Source organism: Triturus cristatus, chromosome 11, assembly GCF_964204655.1.
Source record: "Triturus cristatus chromosome 11, aTriCri1.1, whole genome shotgun sequence".
Taxonomy (NCBI): Eukaryota; Metazoa; Chordata; class Amphibia; order Caudata; family Salamandridae; genus Triturus; species Triturus cristatus.
This window is the reverse complement of record NC_140594.1, coordinates 624,924,580-624,946,624: the sequence shown is the minus strand read 5'-3', so window position 1 is coordinate 624,946,624 and position 22,045 is coordinate 624,924,580. Positions and strand designations below refer to the sequence as shown.

The 22,045-nt window shown below is 47.6% G+C and overlaps 1 protein-coding gene across 5 annotated transcripts in view; it reads left to right on the top strand.

The window, feature by feature from the left end:
• Positions 1 to 22,045, top strand: part of ANK1 (ankyrin 1) — an 826,509-nt gene that overhangs the window by 562,700 nt on the left and 241,764 nt on the right. For all 5 annotated transcript variants that reach the window (XM_085634053.1, XM_085634051.1, XM_085634052.1 and 2 more), the window contains 4 exons: positions 5,836 to 5,961; positions 8,920 to 9,039; positions 16,903 to 16,987; positions 18,225 to 18,299. In XM_085634053.1, the coding sequence (XP_085490179.1) occupies positions 5,836 to 5,961; positions 8,920 to 9,039; positions 16,903 to 16,987; positions 18,225 to 18,299 (406 nt within the window). The remainder of the gene's footprint in view (positions 1 to 5,835; positions 5,962 to 8,919; positions 9,040 to 16,902; positions 16,988 to 18,224; positions 18,300 to 22,045) is intronic.

The window sequence follows — 22,045 nt, the reverse complement described above, 5'->3', positions numbered from 1 at the left end:
TTTCGCTCAGCTGAAGCAGGGATCACAGACTTAAATGTGGTGCTCTGACTGTACTGCAGAAGACCTCTTAAGTGCTGTGTGTTCTAGTTGCGAGCGTTAGGACATATTGCTTCACAGCATTACCTCTTCGGAAGTCTTCCTCGCCACATGAGTAACAAAGTGAGCTTCAGCTCCACACCAGTACCCTCCAAAGCAAAGTTAGCATCCCATGCCCCCATCCTTCCCCATCATGGCCGACCACCGTCACCCCATATCTAGTATAAGAGGAGCATCGCCCCATCCCACTACCTGTAAATTTTGTTCTGTGCTGGACTATCCAAATGTGCATGTTCAGGTAAGTCGAGGTCCTGCTCTAGCAGGATCTACGACCCTAGGGCAAGGCTCTACTCAAGTGGGCCCATTTCCTGGGGTATGCCCCGTCTCTCTCTCTCCCCTTATGCAGGGATGTTAGCTAGGATCTGTGCTAGCGAGCCATTGGGGTGTGCGACCCTACGTGTGCGGGTCTAGGAATGAAATTATGGCGCTTGTGCTGGTAGTCCGGGTGGGGCTTCTCATGTCCTTGCGTCTCTGCTCCATCTAGGGCGCACGTGTTTTATCTACACCGGCGCCTTCAGCCTTTTTGCTATACAGCTCCGGCACAGCGGGCTGTCTGGTTATGTCTACGTCTCAGATCCGTTTGGACGTTGGCATTCGGAGCCGTCTGGTATGTGAGCGGATACTAGCTGCCCAGCCTCTGCGCAAGGCTTACCTTGCAGGCTGGGGTGTCCAGTTGTACGCGGTGCAGGCGACTTGTCTTTTACCTCTCAGCTCCTGCTCTTCCACTTTGTTGTGGGGGGGGACAGGAGTCACATTTCTTTTGCATTCTCAGCAGTGGTGGAGGTTTGCGACGTTCAATCAATCAATCAGGAGTTTGTTAAGCGCGACTACTCACCCGTATCTCTGGGTCTATTCTGGCCTCCAGGGGGGGCGGAGTCTCGCACGGCTGGCTTCCTGCTAGGGAGGGTTGCCTGGCTACGTGGGTTGCCGATAGTTTTGCGCTATCCCACCTTACAATTACGACAGGAGAAGGTACTTAGGGAGGATTGCTCCAACCCTCTGTGTGGCTCTTTGCGGTGCTTCACTGCTGTTTCCCTGCTGTTTTGTCTCCTGAGGTGTCCCAGTGATGGAGCCTGGTGAGGATCCTCCAGTAGTGGTGGGGCCCAGCTCCCAGCCTCCATCTGAGTCCCTATCTCTCCAGACAATTCAATCCAAGATTCAGGCTGCGTGGCAGCAGCCTTTGAAGAGTGCAAGTGGGGCAGGCCCCCTCTACCCCTAAGCATCAGCAACTGGACCCTCCCCCAGGCACTGAGGGTGAGGAGAAGGACCTCAAGGGTCGTTTTATGCAGGGCCAGGAATTGAGAGAAGTCCTTCAGCACATCAAGGACAACATGGACTTCCCTGCTCCTCCTATCGATGAGCTGATGGAGCATCTTTTCATGCAAGATCAGCGAAAGGAGCCCAGGTCCTTGCCTCTACATCCTTCTGTAAAAAAGGTGATTGACAATGAGTGACAGGAGGTAGACAAACAGGCTTTCATGCGTTACATATCTAAATGCTACGCCATCCAGGACTTTGTAAAGGATTTTCCATCTTCCGTGAAGGTTAATTCTCTCATGGCAGGTCTGGCATCTCAAGGGTCCATCATTTCAGAGGATGCATCTCCCTTGGATCCGGTCGATAAAAGACTTGAGGCTACTGCTAAGTGTTCCTATGCGGCTGCCAACTTTTCCATTAAGGCTTCCACCTATTTTTCTTACACTGTCCAATCTCTGTTGAAGGACTTAAAAATGCTTGGCCGAACTGTTGGAACAGGGGGCTGACGTCCTTCCTACTCTGGCGATCATGGAGCAGCAGACAAGGCTGTTATCTGATATCTCCTTCGACACCTCGGGGGCCGCCGCCACGGCTGGAGGTGCGGCTGTTCAGGGCTTGTCGCCAGGAGTGGCTCCGTCACAGGAAAGCGGACATGTCCCAGAAGGCGATCCTTATGAGGATTCCTTTTTCAGGGACAAAACTGTTTGTTTCTTCCCTGGAGGAGATGGTTAAGAAGTCCGCGGAGGACAGGAAGCTGTTAGCTCCCACCCGCCCTTCTCTTGGGCGTTTTGTTGGTCTGATAGGTCTTTTGCTCCTTCTTCTACTCCCAGGTGGGGGTCATGCCCTTTCGAGGTCACAACCGGGGCCTCTCCAGTCTTCAACAAATCCTGGTTTCAGCTGGCTACTTCTACCCCCACGTCAAAATCTTGAATATCCTCGGATCCTGGCTGTCGGGGCTCTGGTGGGAGGGCGACTGTTGAATTTTGTTGCTGCCTGGGAGTTCTCAATATCAGATCAGTGGGCCCTACGGATTTTACGGGACGGCTTCCCAATCTGGTTCGACTCCCTCCCTCAGGACGCTTTCCTTGTCACTCCCCCGCATTCTGCAACACGGAAAAAGGGAGGCTCTCCTGGCTGGTGTTCAGGATCTTCTCTCAAAAGAGGCCATTCATCGAGTTCCAGCTTGTCAGATGGGCTTGAATGTTTATTACATCATGTTTCTTGTGAGGAAGGTTTCGCGGGACCTCCGGCCAGTGCTTGATTTGAAGCGGGTAAGATCTTACAGTGCCCAAGTTAAATTAAGATGCTGTCTTTGCAGGAGATCCTCCCGCTGCTGGTTCAGGGGGAGGTGGTGGCTTCACTTGATCTCCGAGATGCCTACCTCCATTTGCCCATCCACCCATCTTCTCAGCGTTACCTCCGGTTTTGCGTGGGGGGCGGACACTTCCAGTTCCAGGTACTTCCTTCTTGTTTGTCTTCTGCTCTAAGGGTCTTCACAAAGGTTTTGGCTCCCTTGGTTGGGATCCTTTACAGGGAAGGGATTAGGGTTTTTTCCTACCTGGATGACTGGCTGATATCTCCCTCTTCTTTTTATAAGGGGACTCTTCACGTCCAGAGGGTCTGCAAGGTCCTGTCCGTTAATGGATTCCTGATCAATCACAAGAAGTCCCACCTGGTGCCTTCCCAGGACTTGGTGTTCATCGGGGGTCGCCTGGACATGGTCCGGGCGATGGTTTTCTTGCCAGATGAGCAGAGGACTACCTTATGGAGGGACCTGGGTTGTCTCCTGGCTCAGGACTATGCCCCTGCCCGTCAGAGGTTGAGGGTGCAGGGGTCAATGTCAGCGACTATCAATGTGCTTCCATGGGTACGCCTCCATTTGTACCCATTGGTAAACCATCTTCTGTTCCGGTGGGCTCCCTGTTCAGAGGATTACGATTTCCCGGTGGATGTGTCCCCACAGATGCAGACCGATCTGGGTTGGTGGTTGGTGGAGTCCCATCTCTCCAAGGGTCTTCCGTTGCTGGTGTCCCCTACCTGGGTGGTCACGACCGATGCCAGCCTCCTAGGCTGGGGGGCAACCTTAGATTCCCGGTCTGTTCAGGGTCGGTGGGATCGACTGCAGGCGGGATGCTCCTCCAACTTTCGGGAGATGAAGGCCGTACATCTGGCTTGTTTAGAGTTTTCCCCTGGCATCATGTTCTGGTCCGTATGGACAATCAGGTGGTGATGAGCTACCTCAGTCATCAGGGGGGTTTGCAGGGTTCGCTCCCTGTGGCTCCTGGCTCAGGAGTTCCTGTCTTGGACGGAGGGGTCGGTCGTGTCCCTCAGGGCGGTGTATGTCCCGAGGAGGGAGAACTGTGTGGCGGATCGCCTGAGCCCGGTTTTTCCTCAGATGGCTGCCATATCCCTGAGGGTGTCTGTGTTCCCTCGGCTGCAGGTCCTGTTTGGGTGCCCAATGATGGATTTGTTCGCGAACAAATTTAATGCTCTGCTGCCTCGCTTCTGCACTCTTCTCCCGTGCCCGGGGGCATGGCGGCTGGATGCATTGTTGTTCCGTTGGCCGGACTCCCTTCTTTACGTCTTTCCCCCAATTCCCGTAATTCCACGTGTCCTGTGCAAGATTCGCCAGGAGGGGGCTTTTGTTCTGTTGGTGGTTCTCGGCTGTGCCACTTTGTTCGCCATAAGTTGGCAGGGTATGCTCAGACGTTGAGTCCCTTGCTCACTTTGCCACTGAATTCAAGCAAGCCCGGCTGAAGACGGCTGAAATGCCAGAAACCAGTCCTAGGAAGCTTGTTTCCGGTCCAGGGAAGGCATGGCTTGGCAGTTCGGGCTGGACTGTTCCCATGAGGCACAGGGTCAGACTGATTTGCATATGGCCATGTCTGAACTGGGGTGGCAGAGTGGGCTAAAGAACGGTGATGGATCAAACCCAGATCTCTTGACTGGGTGTGAGTGTTTGATTGGTTCTGATGCTCCGTCCATCACCACCCCCTTTTGTACCGCTGTGTTCGCCGACCTTGGTTTCCTCATCTGAGGGAGATGGCTGTCCGGGAGTGCTGGGCGATTCCGGATCTTCCATACCCCTTGCGGGGCCCGCTGCTTCGGGTGGTGGTGTTGCATCGGCTTCATCTTCAGGCCTGGCTTTGGTGGAGTTGCTTCAGGGTTCCCGCCGCCCGACCCTCTTCTTTCTTATTCTCCACCATTGGGGTTCCTTTTCTCAGTGGTGTGTGTCAAAGGGGGTTGACACTGTGTCTGTGGATCCCTCAAGTTTTCTCGATTTCCTTGCTGACAGGTTTTCCCTGGGCCTGGCCCCTTCTACTCTACAGGCTCAGTGGGTTGCCTTGCGGGCTTTTCGCAGTCCTCTGTTGGCCGGGCTGGATCCTTTGGTGGCCTGTTTGCTTCAGAGTTGCTTTTTGCATCGCCCTAAGGCGATTTGCCTGGTTCCTTCCTGGGATCTTCTGTTGGTGTTACGGGCCCTTCAGTGTGTTCCCTTTGAACATCTGGGTTCTGTGGATTTGAAGTTCCTCACCATGAAGGTGGTGTTTTTGGTGGCCATCATCTCTGCTGGTCGGATTGGGGGGCTGGGCTCTTTTCTGCGTTCACCTCGGCGAGTTGGTGGATCAAGCAGGCTATCTTGCTGGCCTATGATTCTCAGGGTTCAGTGGTGTCGGCCCGGGTTCAGGGTCGGCTAACCAGGGGTCTGTCTGTCTCCTGGGTCTCTTTCAAGGGAGTGTCTACTGAGGATATCTGTCGTCCGCGATCTGGTCCTCCACGCACATGTTCATAGATAACTACCGGGTGGTATTGGGTGGTCTTTCAACTGAGTTTTTGCTGAGGCGGTTCTCCAGGCTGGTTCTTCCCACTCTTGTGGTTTTTCTGTCTTCTGTATTTTTCTTCTGAGCTGTTTTTACATTTGTTCTATATGTTTTGGATTTAACCATGTTCTTTTGCATCTCATACTTGTCAGTGGTTTCTTGTGTGTGCCGTGAAGCTGCTTTGCTTGGCCATATGCTCACTTTGTTATTCAGATGGCGAGGAAGACTTACAAGGAGGTAATGCCCCGGTTACTTACCGGTAATCTTCATTACTCCGAGTATTGTCTTCCCGCCACATGAGTTCCCATCCCACCCTGCCTGTTGTTTCTATTGGCTTCATTTGTTCTTGGGGCTTGGTAGTTCTACAGGTAGTGGGATGGGCCGACTCTCCTCTTATACTAGGTCTGGGGTGATGGTGGTTGGCCATATTGGGGAGAGATGGGAGGTATGGGATGCTAACTTTGCTTTGGAGGGTTCTGGTGTGGAGCTGAAGCTCATTTTGTTACTCTTGTGGCAAGGAAGACAATACTTAGAGTAATGAAGATTACCAGTAAATAACCAGGCCATAAACCACTGCAGCAGCGGGTCCCCGTGGGCGCGGCAGGGTCCTCGTTCTGTGAGTGAGACTGTCAGAGGTCACTAACATACCTCTGCTTTTCTGCAGGTCCTGGAGGGGATGCCGCTTTTCGTAGAGTTGTCAGGGAACCTGGTGCCTCTCAAAAAAGCAACCCAACAGCGCAGCTTTAACTTTCAGGCCTTCCGCGAGAACCGGCTCGCCATCCCTGTGAAGGTAAATACCCGCCCTTCGAGGCCGGAGGAGGAGCTCGGAGGGGCGCTGCTGTGTCATAGACACTGCCATGTGTTGTACAGTATCTCAGCTCGGAGCTGCATTGTGTGGCGTGCCTCAGCTCAGAGCAAGTGCGGTGTTGCCTCAGGTCAGCCATGTTGTATGTTGTGTCTCTGCAGTGTTGTGTGCTGTGCCTCTGCAGTATTGTGCAACCATGTGTGCTGTGTCTCTGCAATAGTGTAAGCTGTGTCTGTCTGTTTGGTGTCGCAAGCTGTCCTTGTGCATTGACGCACAGTCTGCAGTTGTTGCATACTGCCTTTTTGCGCTGTTGTCTGTTAAGCCTTCGCTATTTGTTGGCTCAGTTGTGCTGCTGATGTCGCTGTTCTGTTGTACTGTGTGTCTTTTTGCATTAACTTGATGGACTGCACCTCCAAGCTCTCTCTCATGTCTGATCCTCCTGATGACCTGCACAGGATTCTCTAGGCCCCCGTTACTCTGCTGAGAGCCACCAACCTGCCTAGTCCACACAAAGCTTCATAGTTAATGCACAGATACTTCATTTCCAGAACCAGGAAACCGGGTGAACTGCGGAAATCAGAGAAATCACACATGTATAGGAGTTATTAAACAGCCCTTAAGGCACATTGTGCATGCTTGTGCTCTTGTGAGTTGTCTTTGTGTTACTTACTTACTATCAGTATGTCTGTTTGCACACAGAAATCAACCAGACGCAACTTTAGTGCACCTGACTGTTGTGAATTGTGCCGTAGTTTTATAATCGGTGTTTTGGTCCAGTTACCTGTTGTGTATCTGTGCTGCTCTAATGCTTACTTTGGTGCCGTTTCATTTTGTGTCGTAGTTTTGCCTGATTATGTGCCCTAGTACGTTTGCACACTGCATCTTTGTGGTGTTGCAGTGTGTATTTTTGCACTGCCTCTTTGGTCATGCAATTTCTACAATAGTGTTATATATAGTGCCTTTGTGCTATTGTAAACCACACTGTCATGCAATAATGCTGTTGTGTGAGGCCTTTTTTAAATGTGTGCTGTATGAGAATAATGCCTTTAAATATCATTGTGCTGTCTAATGTCGTTGTGCCGTTGGTCAAGGTGACTCCTCAGTGGTACAAGTTGTGTGGCTGTGCTGTCAGTTACATACTGTATTTTTATGACATTATGAGATATGCTGCAGTGCTGTTATATGCTGTGTCCCTGTACTGCTGTAAAGTGTCCCTTTGTGCTGTTTGGAGCCATATCTCATCTGTGTTGTGAGTAGTGACATCGTGGTGTCATGTGCTGCCTTGCAGTAGTTTTATGATTAGCGCCTTTCTGCTGTTGCATTATCCATCCATGGGTGTTTAGCTATATATGGTGAATGCTGCCATTTTGTTGTTGTGTAATGTGCATTTGTGCAGTTGTACCTACTTCTTTATGTATCATGAGTGGACTGTGATTCTTATGTTGCTGTGAGCTGCTTTGAAGTGTGTTCTTCTTGGGTTCTCTTGTTCATGCTATGTGTTTGTGATATTACAATTTTGAGTTTCTACTGTTGTTAGTTTTGTTCTTGTGCTGTTACATACTTTATCTTCGTGGTTGGATGTTGCGTCTTTGTTTGCCCTTTTATATTGTGAGCTGCATATTTGAGGAGCTTTGAGATTGTGGTGCTGTGTTTCTGCAGCTTTTATGCCACAGTATTGAGAGTTGTGTCTGCAATGTTGTTGAGCCATGTCTTTGCACTGATGTGTTTCACGCTGTTGAATGTTTTGTTTTTGTGCTGTTGTATGCTGTGTTTTTGTGCTGTTGGGAGCTGTGTGCGTTCTGTCTGTACAGTTGTGAGCTGTCTCAGTAGTGTTCAGGAATGTCGTTTACCAGCACTTCGAGCTGTGATTCTGATTTATTTTAATCTTTGTGCTGCTAATTCTCTGTGTGCATAATGTGCTGCATCTCTGCATCCTTCAATGAAGGTGTATACTGTCTTCTTGCTGTGGTGTTCTGTCAAGCTGTTGAAACTTTTTTTGGGCTGCTGCAATCTACTTTTATCATGGTATGAGTTGTCTCTGTGCTACACTTGTTGCCCATGTACTTATGAGAGTATACTATATTGCTGTGAGTAGTGTTTGCACTGTTGAAGGTTGTCTTTGTTCTGTCCCAAGCTGAGTGGCTTCAGTATTTTAAAATTATTTCTCGGTGTGCCAAGCAAAACATGTTTTCAGAATTTTGTGTTGCTGCACATTCTTTTATTTTCGGATGCAAATTATCTTTGTGCCGCAGTATGTACATTTGCTTTTGAGTGTTATATTATTGCTCCTGCAAGCTATCTTTGTTTTGTTGCGCTTTGCCTTTAAGCTGCTGAAATTTGTTCTTGTGCTGTTTCATGTTGTCTTTAACGTTATTTGTCATTTTTTTGCTGTGATTTCTTTTTGCTATTGTAAGTTGTCTTTTTGCTAGCAAACATTGTCTTTTAGATTGTTCTAAAATGCTTTTGTGGTATGTTAAGCTGTTTTGTGTTAAGACTTGTCTTTATGATGTTGCAATGTCGTATGTGTGTATTTTGCAATTTATTTTTTGTGTTGTTGTGGTAGTTTTCGTGTACCGGCCTGTTGCCTTTCAGCTGTTACTTGCTGTCTCTGTGCTGTCACAATTAAGCTGTTTAGTCTGTTAGAAAATGTCATTGAACTGTTGTAAGTTGTGCCCATATGCTACTGAAGTTGTCCTTGGGCTGCTGCAAGCTTTGACCTGTATTGTGCCTCTTGATATGTCTTTGCCTTTCTGCGAACTCTTCTTAGCTGTGTGTGTTGCTCTGTGCTCTTGCGTGCTGTCTTTTGCTTTGTGGTGTGCTCTGGCTTTGAGCATTGTGCTGTGCTGTTGTGTCTGTCTCAACCTTTATTTACTTTGGTGTCCCTGGTGTCTAATTCTTAAGCAAAGATTCTGCCCCCTTGTCTTCTGTGGGGTTTGTCTTTAGGTGAGAGACAGCACCCGAGATGGTTGTGGGTCTCTCTCTTTCCTCCGCAAGGCGATGAAGTACGAGGACTCCCAGCATATCCTCTGTCACCTGAATGTCAGCATGCCAGCATGTAATAAGGTATGTATTGCTGATACTGGTGCATGTATAAGACCAGTTACACAGGTGACAGTGTACTAACACCACCATGTAGCAAGGGTAGCTGCTCTGTGGCCCTTGTGTTACGCCTGCAGCCTCACATATGAACTGATCAACACAGGTTAAGTTTACATGTTATTTTGTATTCAAAAATGTGAATTTACACTTTTAATAAGATTTACTAACAAATCAAATTACACCAGCATAAAGATTTACTCACACATACAATTTTACCAGTGCGAAGGATACAGTGCTTGAATGTCACTTTGTCCATGTAACTTTGATTACATATTCAATTATCCCTGGTTAATGTGTATGCATATAAGTATGCATAATGAGTAGGAATTCACTTGCTTGCACTCACTCGGCAAGAGAAAGGGACCACCCTTATTTAAGGTAAATCAATAAACAAACATGTTTGCTCACAAATAGGATATTGAGCTCCACTAATAATATTTCATACATTCAGAAGAAGCACTACATAAACAATGACCTCTGGAATCACACACACTATAATGTGAGAAGACAGCTGCTAGTATAATTAAAAAAAACATGTGTATGGACTAAAAAATATGCAACATGCCTCTACACTTGAAACCATGGTCAGGCACACGAGTCACACAAATCCTGTACCTGCTCATGGTTTCAAGGAAAGAGGGTCTTAGCCAGTGGATGGAGAGAGGTCAAACAGTGTTCCTATACAATAATTATATCAAATTGAAAAATAATTATCCCTATTGTTTGTCCCTATATAGATTTATTTGCCCTATGGGCTTTAAACCGAATTGTACAGCATGAATTTAGTTACATACCTGTAACTCTACTTCTCCAAATCTGATATCTTTTATATATTCACATGCTTCAATCATTCCCTGTCATCAGGCTGGGATTCCCTGGTACATTAAAATAGCAGTATACAGTGTAAAATATATAGCATACTGTATACAGTGTAAAATGGTCATAGGCCAGAAACAACGTTGTACATTTAGTAGCACATTCACCTCATTTGAAAGCACCCAAACTTCACCAATGGGGTGGAAGGTTAAGTTCTCCTAGTCCCTCAGGAGGTCATCATAGCTCAGATTTCAAAGCATATGTATGAGAATAATATTAAATGAGCCTCTGACAGGGGAGGAGGGAAGGCCACATGTGTATATATAAAAGATCCAAATGTTGTAGAACTGGAATTACGGGTAAATAACTAATTTCTTCTACAACATAGTGGGCCCATTTCACAAAGGTAAACTGAGATGTAAGTCGAACTTTAGGACTTTTGGTGTGCACAAAGGGCAATTACTACTTGTAAATGCCCTTTGTTAATACCAAAGGTCGTAAAGTTGGACTTTCGGTATTCACAGATGGCATTTGCGAGTAGTGAATACCGAAATTCATAAAGCTGGGCTTTCGTCTCAGTTTACCTTTGTGACTCGGCTCTGGATCTTTTAGATATTCACATGCTTGTTCCAAACAAGTCCCACCCAGGAAACTGAGTAAGACTCCTGTTTTGCACTGCCTTTGTGGAAGTATGTGGAGGAGCACTTTTCACGGACTCCTTCCCTGAAGAGGGGGCATCCCCTTAAGAAGGAGGAATATTCTCTTTTTCCTTAAGAGTTTTAGATGAAAAGCACCTACAAATGTCACATGTAAATGCCTTATGTTTTGGATACAGGCAAAAAAATACACTGTAAATAAGGATCTTCAATATATATCTTTTTTAGACCACACGATGAACAAGCCTTGAAAAGAACTTTCTTGTGTCTTTCAGCCATTGTGAAAGTTGGTGACAATTGGCTGTCCAGTAAAATTATCTCTCTGGCAAAGAAATGTATACAATTTTCCTAAAAACAACTCACAGTACTTATGTGCCGTAGATAGAGCTGATTTAAATCCAGGGCAGATCAAGAAAGTTACAAATGTAAGTTTCGCTGAAAGGTGAAAGCAGAGACCTGCAGTAGAAACCTGAGCTATAGTGGGCTTTAAGGGGGGAGTAGGAGAGCTTAAGATCCACCTCATTGGCTGAACTTTAGGTGCTTTCAAATGAGGTGGATGTGCTACTAAATATGGAATGTTGTTTCAGGAATATGGCCATTTTACACTGTATGCTGTTTATTTTACATTGTATACTGTAATTTTAATGTACTGGGGGTTCTCAGCCTGACGACGGGGAATGACTCAAGCTTGTGAATATATAAAAGATCCAATGTTGGAAAAATAGCAGTTTACACATTCAAACATTGTCAGTAACTCCAAAGCACAATGCATGCTATGAAGTTGTAGTATACCATGTTTTGTAGAGGTAAACATTTTCCGTCAATTAACTGATTATAAGTTGCTCATGAGCTTACATTCTGTAGACTGACAGATGATCATTTGTGTATGCATATGATTGCAAATAATACTGAAAGCAAAAGCAGTGTGGCTATGGTGTTATGTCGATGTATGAAACTTCCTTGTTACGCAACAGGGAGAGCACTTGTGCCAAACATTAAAATGTTTTTGAGAGGAAGGTGGTCTCCATCCCCTCTCATTTTTGGGGTCCAGAATAAGAGAGAGAAAGGCAGAAAAAGGAGAAAGAAGGAATAAGAAAAAGACAAAAACACAGTGACAAAGGAAGAAAGCAGTAAAGAAAAACAATCTTCCAGTTTGATACAAAGGTAGGGAGCGTCTGGTGGTGGATCAGAGGCATGCGGTAGAATCAAGACTCGAAATATTTGGTATTCTGCAAGCCAGACATTTGTCAGCACTGGCTACATGCTACTGAGGAACACTTTGGGCACTGGCACTTATTATTTTACAAATAAAGCAATGCCTTTGCAGGCTCCCAGATGGACTGTATTACAGAGAGCTCTGACAAAGCTCCCTCTGTGATTGACTTGCCTGGTATGAGTCCCGGTCCAAAAGGTTGATCGAGGGGATAGGGTGGCTGTGTAGGGTGCTCTGGATGGTCTGATCCCAAGCCTCTATTTGTTATTTTCAACCCTTGCAATGGTCACAGGTGACTCCTTTCCCTCCACTGCAAAAAGGAGATCCAAGATCAGATGGCTTAGCAGCCCTTTACACGAAGACATAGAGGTGCTGCAAGGACATGGCAGCCTGCAATCAGCCTGCCAGCACCCAAGGGATGGCAGAAGTTGAGGGCACTGATAGAATGGCTCTGGCTCCACACCTCGTGTGGCGACGTGATAAGTCTAGTGAGCAGCGGGGAAACCTAATTGGGGAGCGGTAGGGCACTGAGTGCCTGTAAAAGGTGCCCCCCATTGGTGACCACTGCCTGCCTGCGGTGAGCCTATGAAGGAACCTCTAGTCCTGATATTCAGCGACTGAATCAACTCTGTACAGGGTAGTTTGGATTTGATGAGCTTCTGTTACCATGACTCCTAAAGAGATCAACCAATGGCCACCACAGAAACAATGACTTTTTACTACATAGTAACAGACGCGGTTTGCTGCCATGCTTAATTGAGCGGTTGGCTTGGCGTTTGCACCTATGGCCATGTGCCAGGGACAAATGATGTAAGATACCTGACAGTTGCAGGTACACCAGTGAATCTGCGGAACAACCTGATCACTGGCTTTGTATGACACTGTGTCGTTATGTTATTGCACCCTTATTTTTCTTTTACACACTTGCAGTAGCTTTGATAAAAGAGATCCTGAAGAAGGCCACAACACCATTATAGGTCAATACGGCTGAAACATGTTGATTACTTTCGACTGTAACTGTCTCTAATTACGGCAGCCACACTTCGCGACTTTTGTTTTTAATCCTGGCACCAGGAAGCATCAATAAACTATGGTAGGCTTACCTTGTAGCTAGTTTTAGTTATTCTTACAGTTTAGTTAGCACTGCACTTACTCACTCACACATTTGCTCACATTGGGTCTTAGTATTACCCCTTTTCCTCATTAAAACATCCCTGAGCTCCTCCCTCGCAGTGAGGGGGTTGTAGCCCGCGTCACGACTAGGTTTGTGACGCGAGGAGGTATCCCCATGATGATGCATGACACCTTTGGTGTGTGAGGGAAACTATCCTTAAAAGGGACACCCCCCACTCCTTCCCACAGCACTGTTTTCTCCACTTTCTCTTATTGGGACAATCGGTAGTCCATTGCTCGGACCCGAGGGCTTCTTGCGTTTTCAACACAAACTAACACAATAACAAAATGACAGTGCAACAAAAGACAATGACACAACATATACACTACATGGTACCCTGTAATCACTTACAAACACACTTACTACAACCCAAAAGTGCAATAATACAACAGCGCATCCCAGAACAACACAACAAAAACACAGCCACAACAATGTACCAACACAATGCAACAATAAAACACAAAATCAGAACAGCCCCTAACACACCACCTCACAGTTGTAACAGTATGCTGTATTGTGTGGGTGTGATACTGTGCTGTGTTGTGTTGGTAAGTTGTGTAGTATTGCTTTTATTGTATTTTTGTGGTGTGTTTTTGAACTGTCTTTGCTTAGTTGGTTTGGCACTTTCTTATGGCATATTGAATTGTCTTGTGTTGTATACTTACTGTGTCATGGATTCATTGTTACTTTGTAGTGTGCCTTATTGTTCTTACTGTGGTGTTGGAATGTATTTGCTCTAGGCATGTGTTGCTGTAGTTAAACATGCTCTGCATTCTATTGTCTTCTAGTGTTGGGCTTCGGACGTTTACAACTTGATTTTCTTCGAAGAATTCTCTCAAGTGACCAGGTATATGGTGACTACTCCTTATGTCTGCATTGCGCATGGGCACATCTCCATTTTAGATTGAGTTTTCCCACCGTAGGATTCGGACTTGATGACCAGAGCTCCTGGATCGAGGGTCTCTTCGATGCTTTCATCGACCATTCTCGGTCTTCTTTCAACACTGATCAGAGCAAAAAACAACATTCAGCTGCTGACTCGCTACCAAGACCTCAATGCCACAGGGGATCAACAGAATATCCACAACCGGCCTGGCTAGGGGTCTCAAGCTCTGCAGCCTGCAGCCTCTACTTGATGTTTTCTCCTTCAAGAATACACAGCTGGAGACGGAACCGATCCCGTTTAAACATGGTTCCTGCTGTAATGCAATATACTCCTGGTCTGAGCGCCACTAGGTTTTATAATTCGTGTTTGTCCCCTCCACATGATGACATCAAGAGTGAGGCCTGCCTGGCCTTTACTTCTAAAAAGATTCTTTGTCATTGAAGGAACAGGTGCTGGGTACACCATACGATGCACAGACATTCCATGGAGGATACCCCAGACATTTTCAGGGAAGAAACCCCCCGTGCTGAGGAAATTTAAGAAGCTGGGCCTTCAGACATTCCGGCTCAAAAGCAATCACTGGAAGTGGATTTATCCTCCAGTTCAGATGAAGAGCTGTAACAATCCCACATTGAAGTTGAGGCAACAGGACAACACACACTGACAACGTCATGGGCTGTGAATATAGCAAACACTCATACCAAGTTCACTGAAGTCCCTCAATGTGAGGTATTGCACCAGCCACGAGATGGTCAAGCTATTAGCCCCTGAAAGACGAGCCAGCCGTCTGGGGCACCCCATGACACCAGCACAGGTTGAACTCACAAGAAGCAACGGAGCCAGCACCCCCCACATCCATGGGCTCACAACATTCCTGCACAGCTGCCAAGACAAAAATGTTAGCCACCTCGGCGCCCAAACCATGCCAGCATCAAAGGCACCACTGGCACCGAAAGTCCACTTGTAGCTGACACCACCTTCAGGTGCCGACCTCAAAGGTGTCACTTCCGCGGGCTAACCCTTCGATGCCGAGGACCACTGACTCCGAAAGCCCCCAACAACTCAGAGCGACCAATCCATGAGCGGCTCCATGCAGAGCTCGATGCGATCATAAGCGACTGTATATTGAGCCACATACAGGAAAGAATACTACTAAACCACCACCTATGGTGGTGGACACCCTACCGCCTAAGTGGAAGCTGACCATTAAGGAGGACTTAGCTTAAGCGCCATAACTGCCTCCCAATCACATAGAGAGGCACAAGGACAAGGGCACCAGCCACATCCACTTTGTCCCTTCTACTCCTCCGCCACCATCTCATCCTGTACCCCCCATGACACACTCCACATAAAAAAGGGCTCATCCTTGGCTTTCCCTGGCAACATCCCATTAGCGGATATTCATAAAGCAGTTATTTAGTCAACTTCACACAATGTACCAAACACTACTGTGTGGATATTCTTGCTAGAAAGCAAGCTCTAGTTGGCCAAACTAGCCTAAGTTCCCTCTTACAGAGACTGCCCCATCCACACACTAGCCACCGCTTAAACTGAGCATGTATATCTACAGCAACACAAGCTATGAACGGAAAATGTTCTTACCCTGTAAGCATATGTTCATTGCCTGTAGTACTGTAGATTCACATGCACCCACACCCATCCCCATAAGAGTGTGGCTCTAGCTGCAGATCTCTTTCTAGCTTTCTCTTCTATCCTTACTTATTTAGCAGTGCAGATGTACACCATCTTCTTCTACCTCTCCATACCATTCTCACCCGCTGGACTAAAAGCAATCTAAAATGGAGTCAGTGCCCATGTGCAATGTAGGCATGAAGAGTCACCATATACCTCGTGACTCAGGAGAATTTGTCAAAGAATAACAAGTTGCAAATGTCTGAGCCCAACACTAGATGGCAGGAGTATGCAGAACATGTGAATCTACAGCGCTGCACGCTATGAACAGATGTTAACAGTGTAAGTAACAGTTTCCTTGTGGTTGACCTCTCCATTGCAGTCTGTCTTCTTATATGTTCAAACATTCCTGTCTCAAACACAAACATGGTTTCATGATATTGTGGTAGTGTGTTTGCACTATTTGAGCTGTTAGTATCATGCAACAACATCAAATAAAACAAGTTTTGCGATTTGTACATGCAACTTTTGTCAAATACCTATTGGGGCTCAGAGTCAATAGCTCACTCTTGTCATTCAACAGTCCCCCTGTAAGAGTAGCCCGGGCTCCTAGCAACGCCACTTACCCTACGCTACCATATAGCCTGTCTAGCCAGGTCAGGCTCTGACAGATGCTGTCACCTGGGGCTCACAGAAGTCATTTTTTCCTCTCAAGGCCCTCTCAAGTGTGAAATAATTCTACTCCCAGGAGTCAATAATGGTAGTCTCTTTGCTAAATGGGTCAAATTAAGAATCTTCTATCCCTAGGAGTTGTGCAGAGAGAGTCTGGCTCCCAGGGAGTCACAAGAGGAGCCTGATTCACTCAAATATGAATGTGATAGGTCCCTGTCCCAGTAGTCAATGACGGCAGGTGGCCTTTACCCTTCCCTCCAAGTATTTATGACTAGAATTCCTTTTCCTTCAGAGTTTGCAAGCCGCATCCAGAAAATCTCAAATGGCCCATGAATTGCAGAGTAGTACCACTGGGAGAGCAGAGGCAGCGTGAAACATCCTTCTCCCTTAGTCCTAGTCAAAACTGAACTTTCTTCAGAAGTCCCCTCTTTCCACAAGTCAATGTGAGAAGACTAATTCCACCAGAATTCAATGAGAGCAACTCTTCTATCCCAGGAGGCACGGTGAGGAACACCTTTACCCTAAGATGAAGGGACACACATCTTTGCCCCATGAGTCATATTGGGAACAACCCTTACAGTCACTGGTTATATTGAAAATGTCTGTCCCCCAGGAGTTGCAGCAAGGAACACCTTTCTGCTGGAGTCACAGAACAGTGCCACTTTTCCCAGGGGGTGCTGATCATTCTGATACCCCTACATGTGCCCTCTACTTTGCTGTCTCCTCTACAAAGAACTGACTGTCGGTACTAAGATAGATTCTGTCTCTCCTTATACAGGGTCTAGGAAGTGAGGAGAGGAGACGAACCCTTACACCGCTGGCACTAAGAGAGCGCTACAGCACGCTGAGTGACAGCCCCTTGGGTAAGAGCCTCTGTCCTATACCATGCTTCATCTCTTATCAAGACTTATGTCCATTGGTAGAGTAGCTTGTATGTCTCAGTACTGGAACAAAGGAGGCACTGGAAGTCAAGACTGAATACATTGTCAGAGTTGTGTGTGGCTCTCAGTGCTTGCATAGCTGAGTTAGGTGTGTTGAGAACAGTCAGGAGGTATAGTCTGAGCAATGCATGGGCCTCAATAGCAAGGATGCTGCACAGCAATGTCAAAAAAGTGTTGGTACTTGAAAAGGAAAGGGCACTGCAAATCAAGACTGATATTCATTGTTAAAGAGGAGCATGTGACCCAATAATGGAATTGCAGGGTTGCAGCAGGTCATAATTGAGATGCTTTGTCAGGGTTTCTTATCAGTGTACATGTCAGAATAGAGGTGCATTGACAAAACAATCTGAGGGCCCCAAAACATGCATATCAGCAGTGCTGCCGGACAGAAGTAAGACGCATTAGCAGACCTCTGTCTGAGTCCCAGTACTGGAACAGTTGGGGTGCAGAAGGTCAGGATTGAGGGAAATTGACAGAGTTGTGTATGAGTCTTAGTTATGGAATAACAGAAGACATTGGTCCTGGGGGTCGGTATTGTGGTGCAGGCTGTATGGGCCTAACTAGTGTACCAGCAGTGGTATTACAATGCATGGTTTAAGGAGAACTGCCAGAGCGGTTTAGTCTTTCATGTAGGAATAATAAGAATACTGTATGCTAGAATTGAGGTGTACTGTCTGAGTTGTGTATGGCTCCCAATACTGGGATTGCAGTTCTCCTATGGAAGTGGATTAGGAGCACGGGCAGAGGTGTGAATTGGTGCCAGACAGTGACAGAAGATGTTTGGGCAACAGTGTTGAGTAACACTGACAGAGATGTGCATGTGTGCCAATACTGAGGTAGCAAATCTCTGTCATCAAGGGATTTCTTTCACAATCCTCCTGTCTCATGGTTTATACTCATATCCTCCTCTTTGTTTCTACTTCTTCATATCTCTTGCAGACGTTCAGTGCCCTCCCTTCTTTGTCTTTAGTGCTGTGTTTGTCACTCAGCTTCTTACTCTGCCTGCACACTTGTCTTTTTCACTCTCTATACTCTGCGCCTATAAGAGACTTTGTAATGCTCGCTCTCTCTCTCATACTCTTGTTCTGTCTCTCTCTCTCTCTCTCTCTGTTTTGGTGTAATGCTTTCCTTCTCGTTCAGTAACTGTCGTTTCCCCCAGGCTCCCTGAGTGGAACTGACCGAGCTGACATGAAAATGGCTGTTATTTCTGAGCACTTGGGCCTCAGCTGGGCAGGTAAGACCTTTACTCTAATCTGTATCTTTGCCCCACATGTACACTATTAATTTGTAATCAGCATCACATACTCCTGTTTTTAAATGAACTGCTTCAAGTTTGCAATGAAATACCTTTCAGAGTTCCTCATTTCCTCTGATACACTGTTGTCATCGGTCGAAGTCTGGAACTTTAAAAGACAGTGTTTGTCCCATAACTTGATGTTCGAGGCATATGAGCTGCAGATTACACACTGTGCATAGATCGCCATCTGGTGTTGGGCCCGGATGTTGCAGCTGTTTTTCTCTTGGAAAGTCTTCGGAAGTCACGAGGTATGTGACTCCTCCTTTGGATCGTATTGCGCATGGGCTTCGGCTCCATCCTCAGATAGTTTTTTTCCGCCATCGGGCTCGGATGTGATCTTCGCGCTCCGGCTCCGAACAGTTTCCAGTTCTCCAATCGACGCGCACTCCTCACCCCTTTTCGCGGTATTGTTTTCGATCGCGATCCCCTCACTCGACGCGGTTCTCATCGATCAAGACCTTCGATTCCAGTCGTCGACGACGGCCTTCGGGCCTACCCAAGCTCCGGTCCTGGCTAATGGAAAGGACTCCTTTCAAGAAGTGCCCTCGATATGGGTCCAAATTCCCCCACACCGATCTTCACGAAGTATGCAACCTCTGCCTCTCCCCTGAACACGAGGCTCGAGACTGTCCGGCGTGCAAATCCTTCCGGTCCAAGTAAACCATTCGAGACCAAAGAGTACGAAGAACTATGGCACACTCGTCGACGGCGATCCCAGACGACATCTTCGGAGAAGGCGTCGACGCTCCGGAAGGACAACACACCGACGAGGGCCTCGTCAGCACCTCCGAAGCCGACGATTCAGATGTGGAGGACATCACTCCGGCACAGAGGGTCGTGAGTACCGAAATCCCACCCCCCCACACTCTCAACGACACCGAAAAAGGCTTCGGTCACGCCTTCGCCTCCAAGCCTAGGCACGACCAAGAACACTGCTTCCCACACCGCACCTTCGGGACCGGTAAAGAAGCTTATTAAGCCTTCCGGCGGCTCGGGCTCGAGCCAGCCCACCGTCGGTGCCGATAAACACTCCACCGCACCGACGCCGAAAAAGAAAATGGCCTCCTCCTCGGCACCGAATTCCTTACCGAAGCACTCGGCGCCGAAAACCAGCTCAAGCTCCTAGGTACCGACACCGTCCCCGGAACTGAGCAACAAACATAAGGCCACCGACACCCATATCTCGAAGCCGAAAACCATCTCGAAGCCGAGTAACCAACCAGCCCTTTCGAAGCAGCATAGTGCAAAACAGCGCACTACTGCAGACTCTAAAACCAAAAGATCTACGGCCCGACGCCTTCGGCGCCGACGGACAGGCCACTCTCAGAAGAACTTTTTAAGCCTTATCCATTGCAAAAAACACTGGTCAAAGATCCCAAGACTGGACATTTGATGCTCAGCATCAAAAAGAGACAGCTGGACAAGCCTGCCCCAGCTCCACCTCCAAATAGGAAAGACTGTGCTACTTCCCCTCTAAGAATACCTTCGCCCCCTCCTCCACCCCCCTCCACCTCCCCCTCCTCTACCACCTCCTTCTCCCCCCACCTCATCATTCCCCCACGCCCTCTCCGGATGATGACAATGATGATGTCTATGATGACATAGGGGACGAGCCCCATGACCAACCTACAGGGGACCCCACTCCCACAGGCTCCCCAGACCCATGGGACGACTATAACATTCCTGACATTCCTAACGTCCCGCAGGATGATCTCTACCCTTCGAGACCATCCCCACCAGAAGATTCATTAGGGTTCAACCACCTACTACAGAGGGCTGCACACTTCCACGGTGTGGATCTCCATACCGACCCCGTGGAGGAGGACTTTCTCCTTGATACTTTTGACAATACACACAGGGCCACCTCCATCCTGCCCATGCTCAAAGGAGTTATCAAGCACACGCCGGAGGTCTTTAAAGATCCAGTCAGAGCCAGGATTATCAACCCCCGCATAGACAAAAAATATAAGGCCGCCCCTACAGATCCCACCTAAATCAGAGGGCCAGCACCACTAGATTCTCTAGTAGTGTCTACAGCACGAAAGCGAGCAAACTCCCAAGCATCAGGCGAAGCACCACCACCTGATAAAGAGTCAAAACTCTTGGACACATCGGGCAAGCGCACTGCATCCCAGGCTGCCAACATATGGCGCATCGCAAATACACAAGCGTTTCTGGCAAGATACGACAGGGCCCATTATGACGAACTAGAAGCCATAATGCAACACCTCCCTGACAAATATAAAAATAAGAGCCAACAAACTAATTCAGAAGGGCAAAACCATCACCAATACCTCCATCCGCTGTGCCCTAGATGCAGCTGACACTGCCTCTAGGGCAATTAACACCAGCGTCCTCCTCCGTCGCCATGCCTGGCTAAGGATTTCAGGCTTCAAACCAGAGGTGCAAGCCTCCATCCTGAACCACCCTTTTGACCAGGAACACCTGTTCGGCCCAAAAGTAGATGAGGCCCTGGGAAAAATGAAGGACACAGATACGGCGAAATCTATGGGAGCCTTACAACCACACACTCCCAGGCGCTCTTTTCACCGCTCTTCCTTTCGAAGCACCTCCAGAGGCTACTCCTCAGACACCGCTTCCACTTCATATAAAGCCCCTACCCAATCCACCTTTACAAGGGGTTACCAAAGAGGCGGATACAGAGGCAACAATAATAAAGGCAGAGGCAAGACAAACACCTCCCGCTCTGCCTCCACCCCTACCCAATGACTTCCCTCCTCTCCCCCTAAACCATCCCACTCCGGTCGGGGGCAGACTCCAAAATTTCCTTTCTGTCTGGACTACCATCACCTCAGACAAATGGGTAACACAAATAATTTGGTCAGGATATTGCCTCGAACTAACATCTACCCCCCAAACATTCCACCCAAACATCGCCCAATTTCACAGGAGCATTTAACACTACTAAAGCAGGAGGTAATCTCCCTCCTAGAAAAGGAGGCAATAGAACTAGTTCCTATCAACCAACACAATATAGGGGTTTACTCCCTATATTTTCTCATACCAAAAAGGGACGACACGCTAAGGCCGATCTTAGACCTCAGGCCCCTAAACCAATATATCCACTCAGACCATTTTCACATGGTCACACTCCAGCAGGTACTTCCCCTGCTCTCCCAAAACGATTTCCTTGCCACCCTAGACCTCAAGGACGCCTATTTCCACATTTCTGTTCACAACGCTCACAGGAAGTTCCTCAGATTTGTGGTAGACGGCCAACATTATCAATTCAAAGTGCTCCCATTCGAGTCACCACAGCCCACGAGTATTTACCAAGTGCCTAGCAGTAGTGGCCGCACACCTGCGAAGACAACACATCCATGTCTTCCCATACCTAGACGACTGGCTAATAAAAGCCAGCTCATACAACCAGTGTGTGCAACACACGCACGCAGCTATCCAACTACTTCACGACCTGGGATTCACAGTAAACCACGCAAAGTCCCATCTACAACCATCCCACGTAAAACAATACCTTGGTGCCACCATAGCCTACCCCAGTCCTGCCAGGATAATAAGCATTCAGGCTCTAAGCGCCAAATTTCTGCCACAACACTCTCTTCCAGCTCGAGTGTTCATGCAACTAATAGGGATGATGGCCTCTTGCATATTCGTAGTGCCTCACGCAAGACTCCAGATGCGTCCTCTCCAAGAGTGCTTAG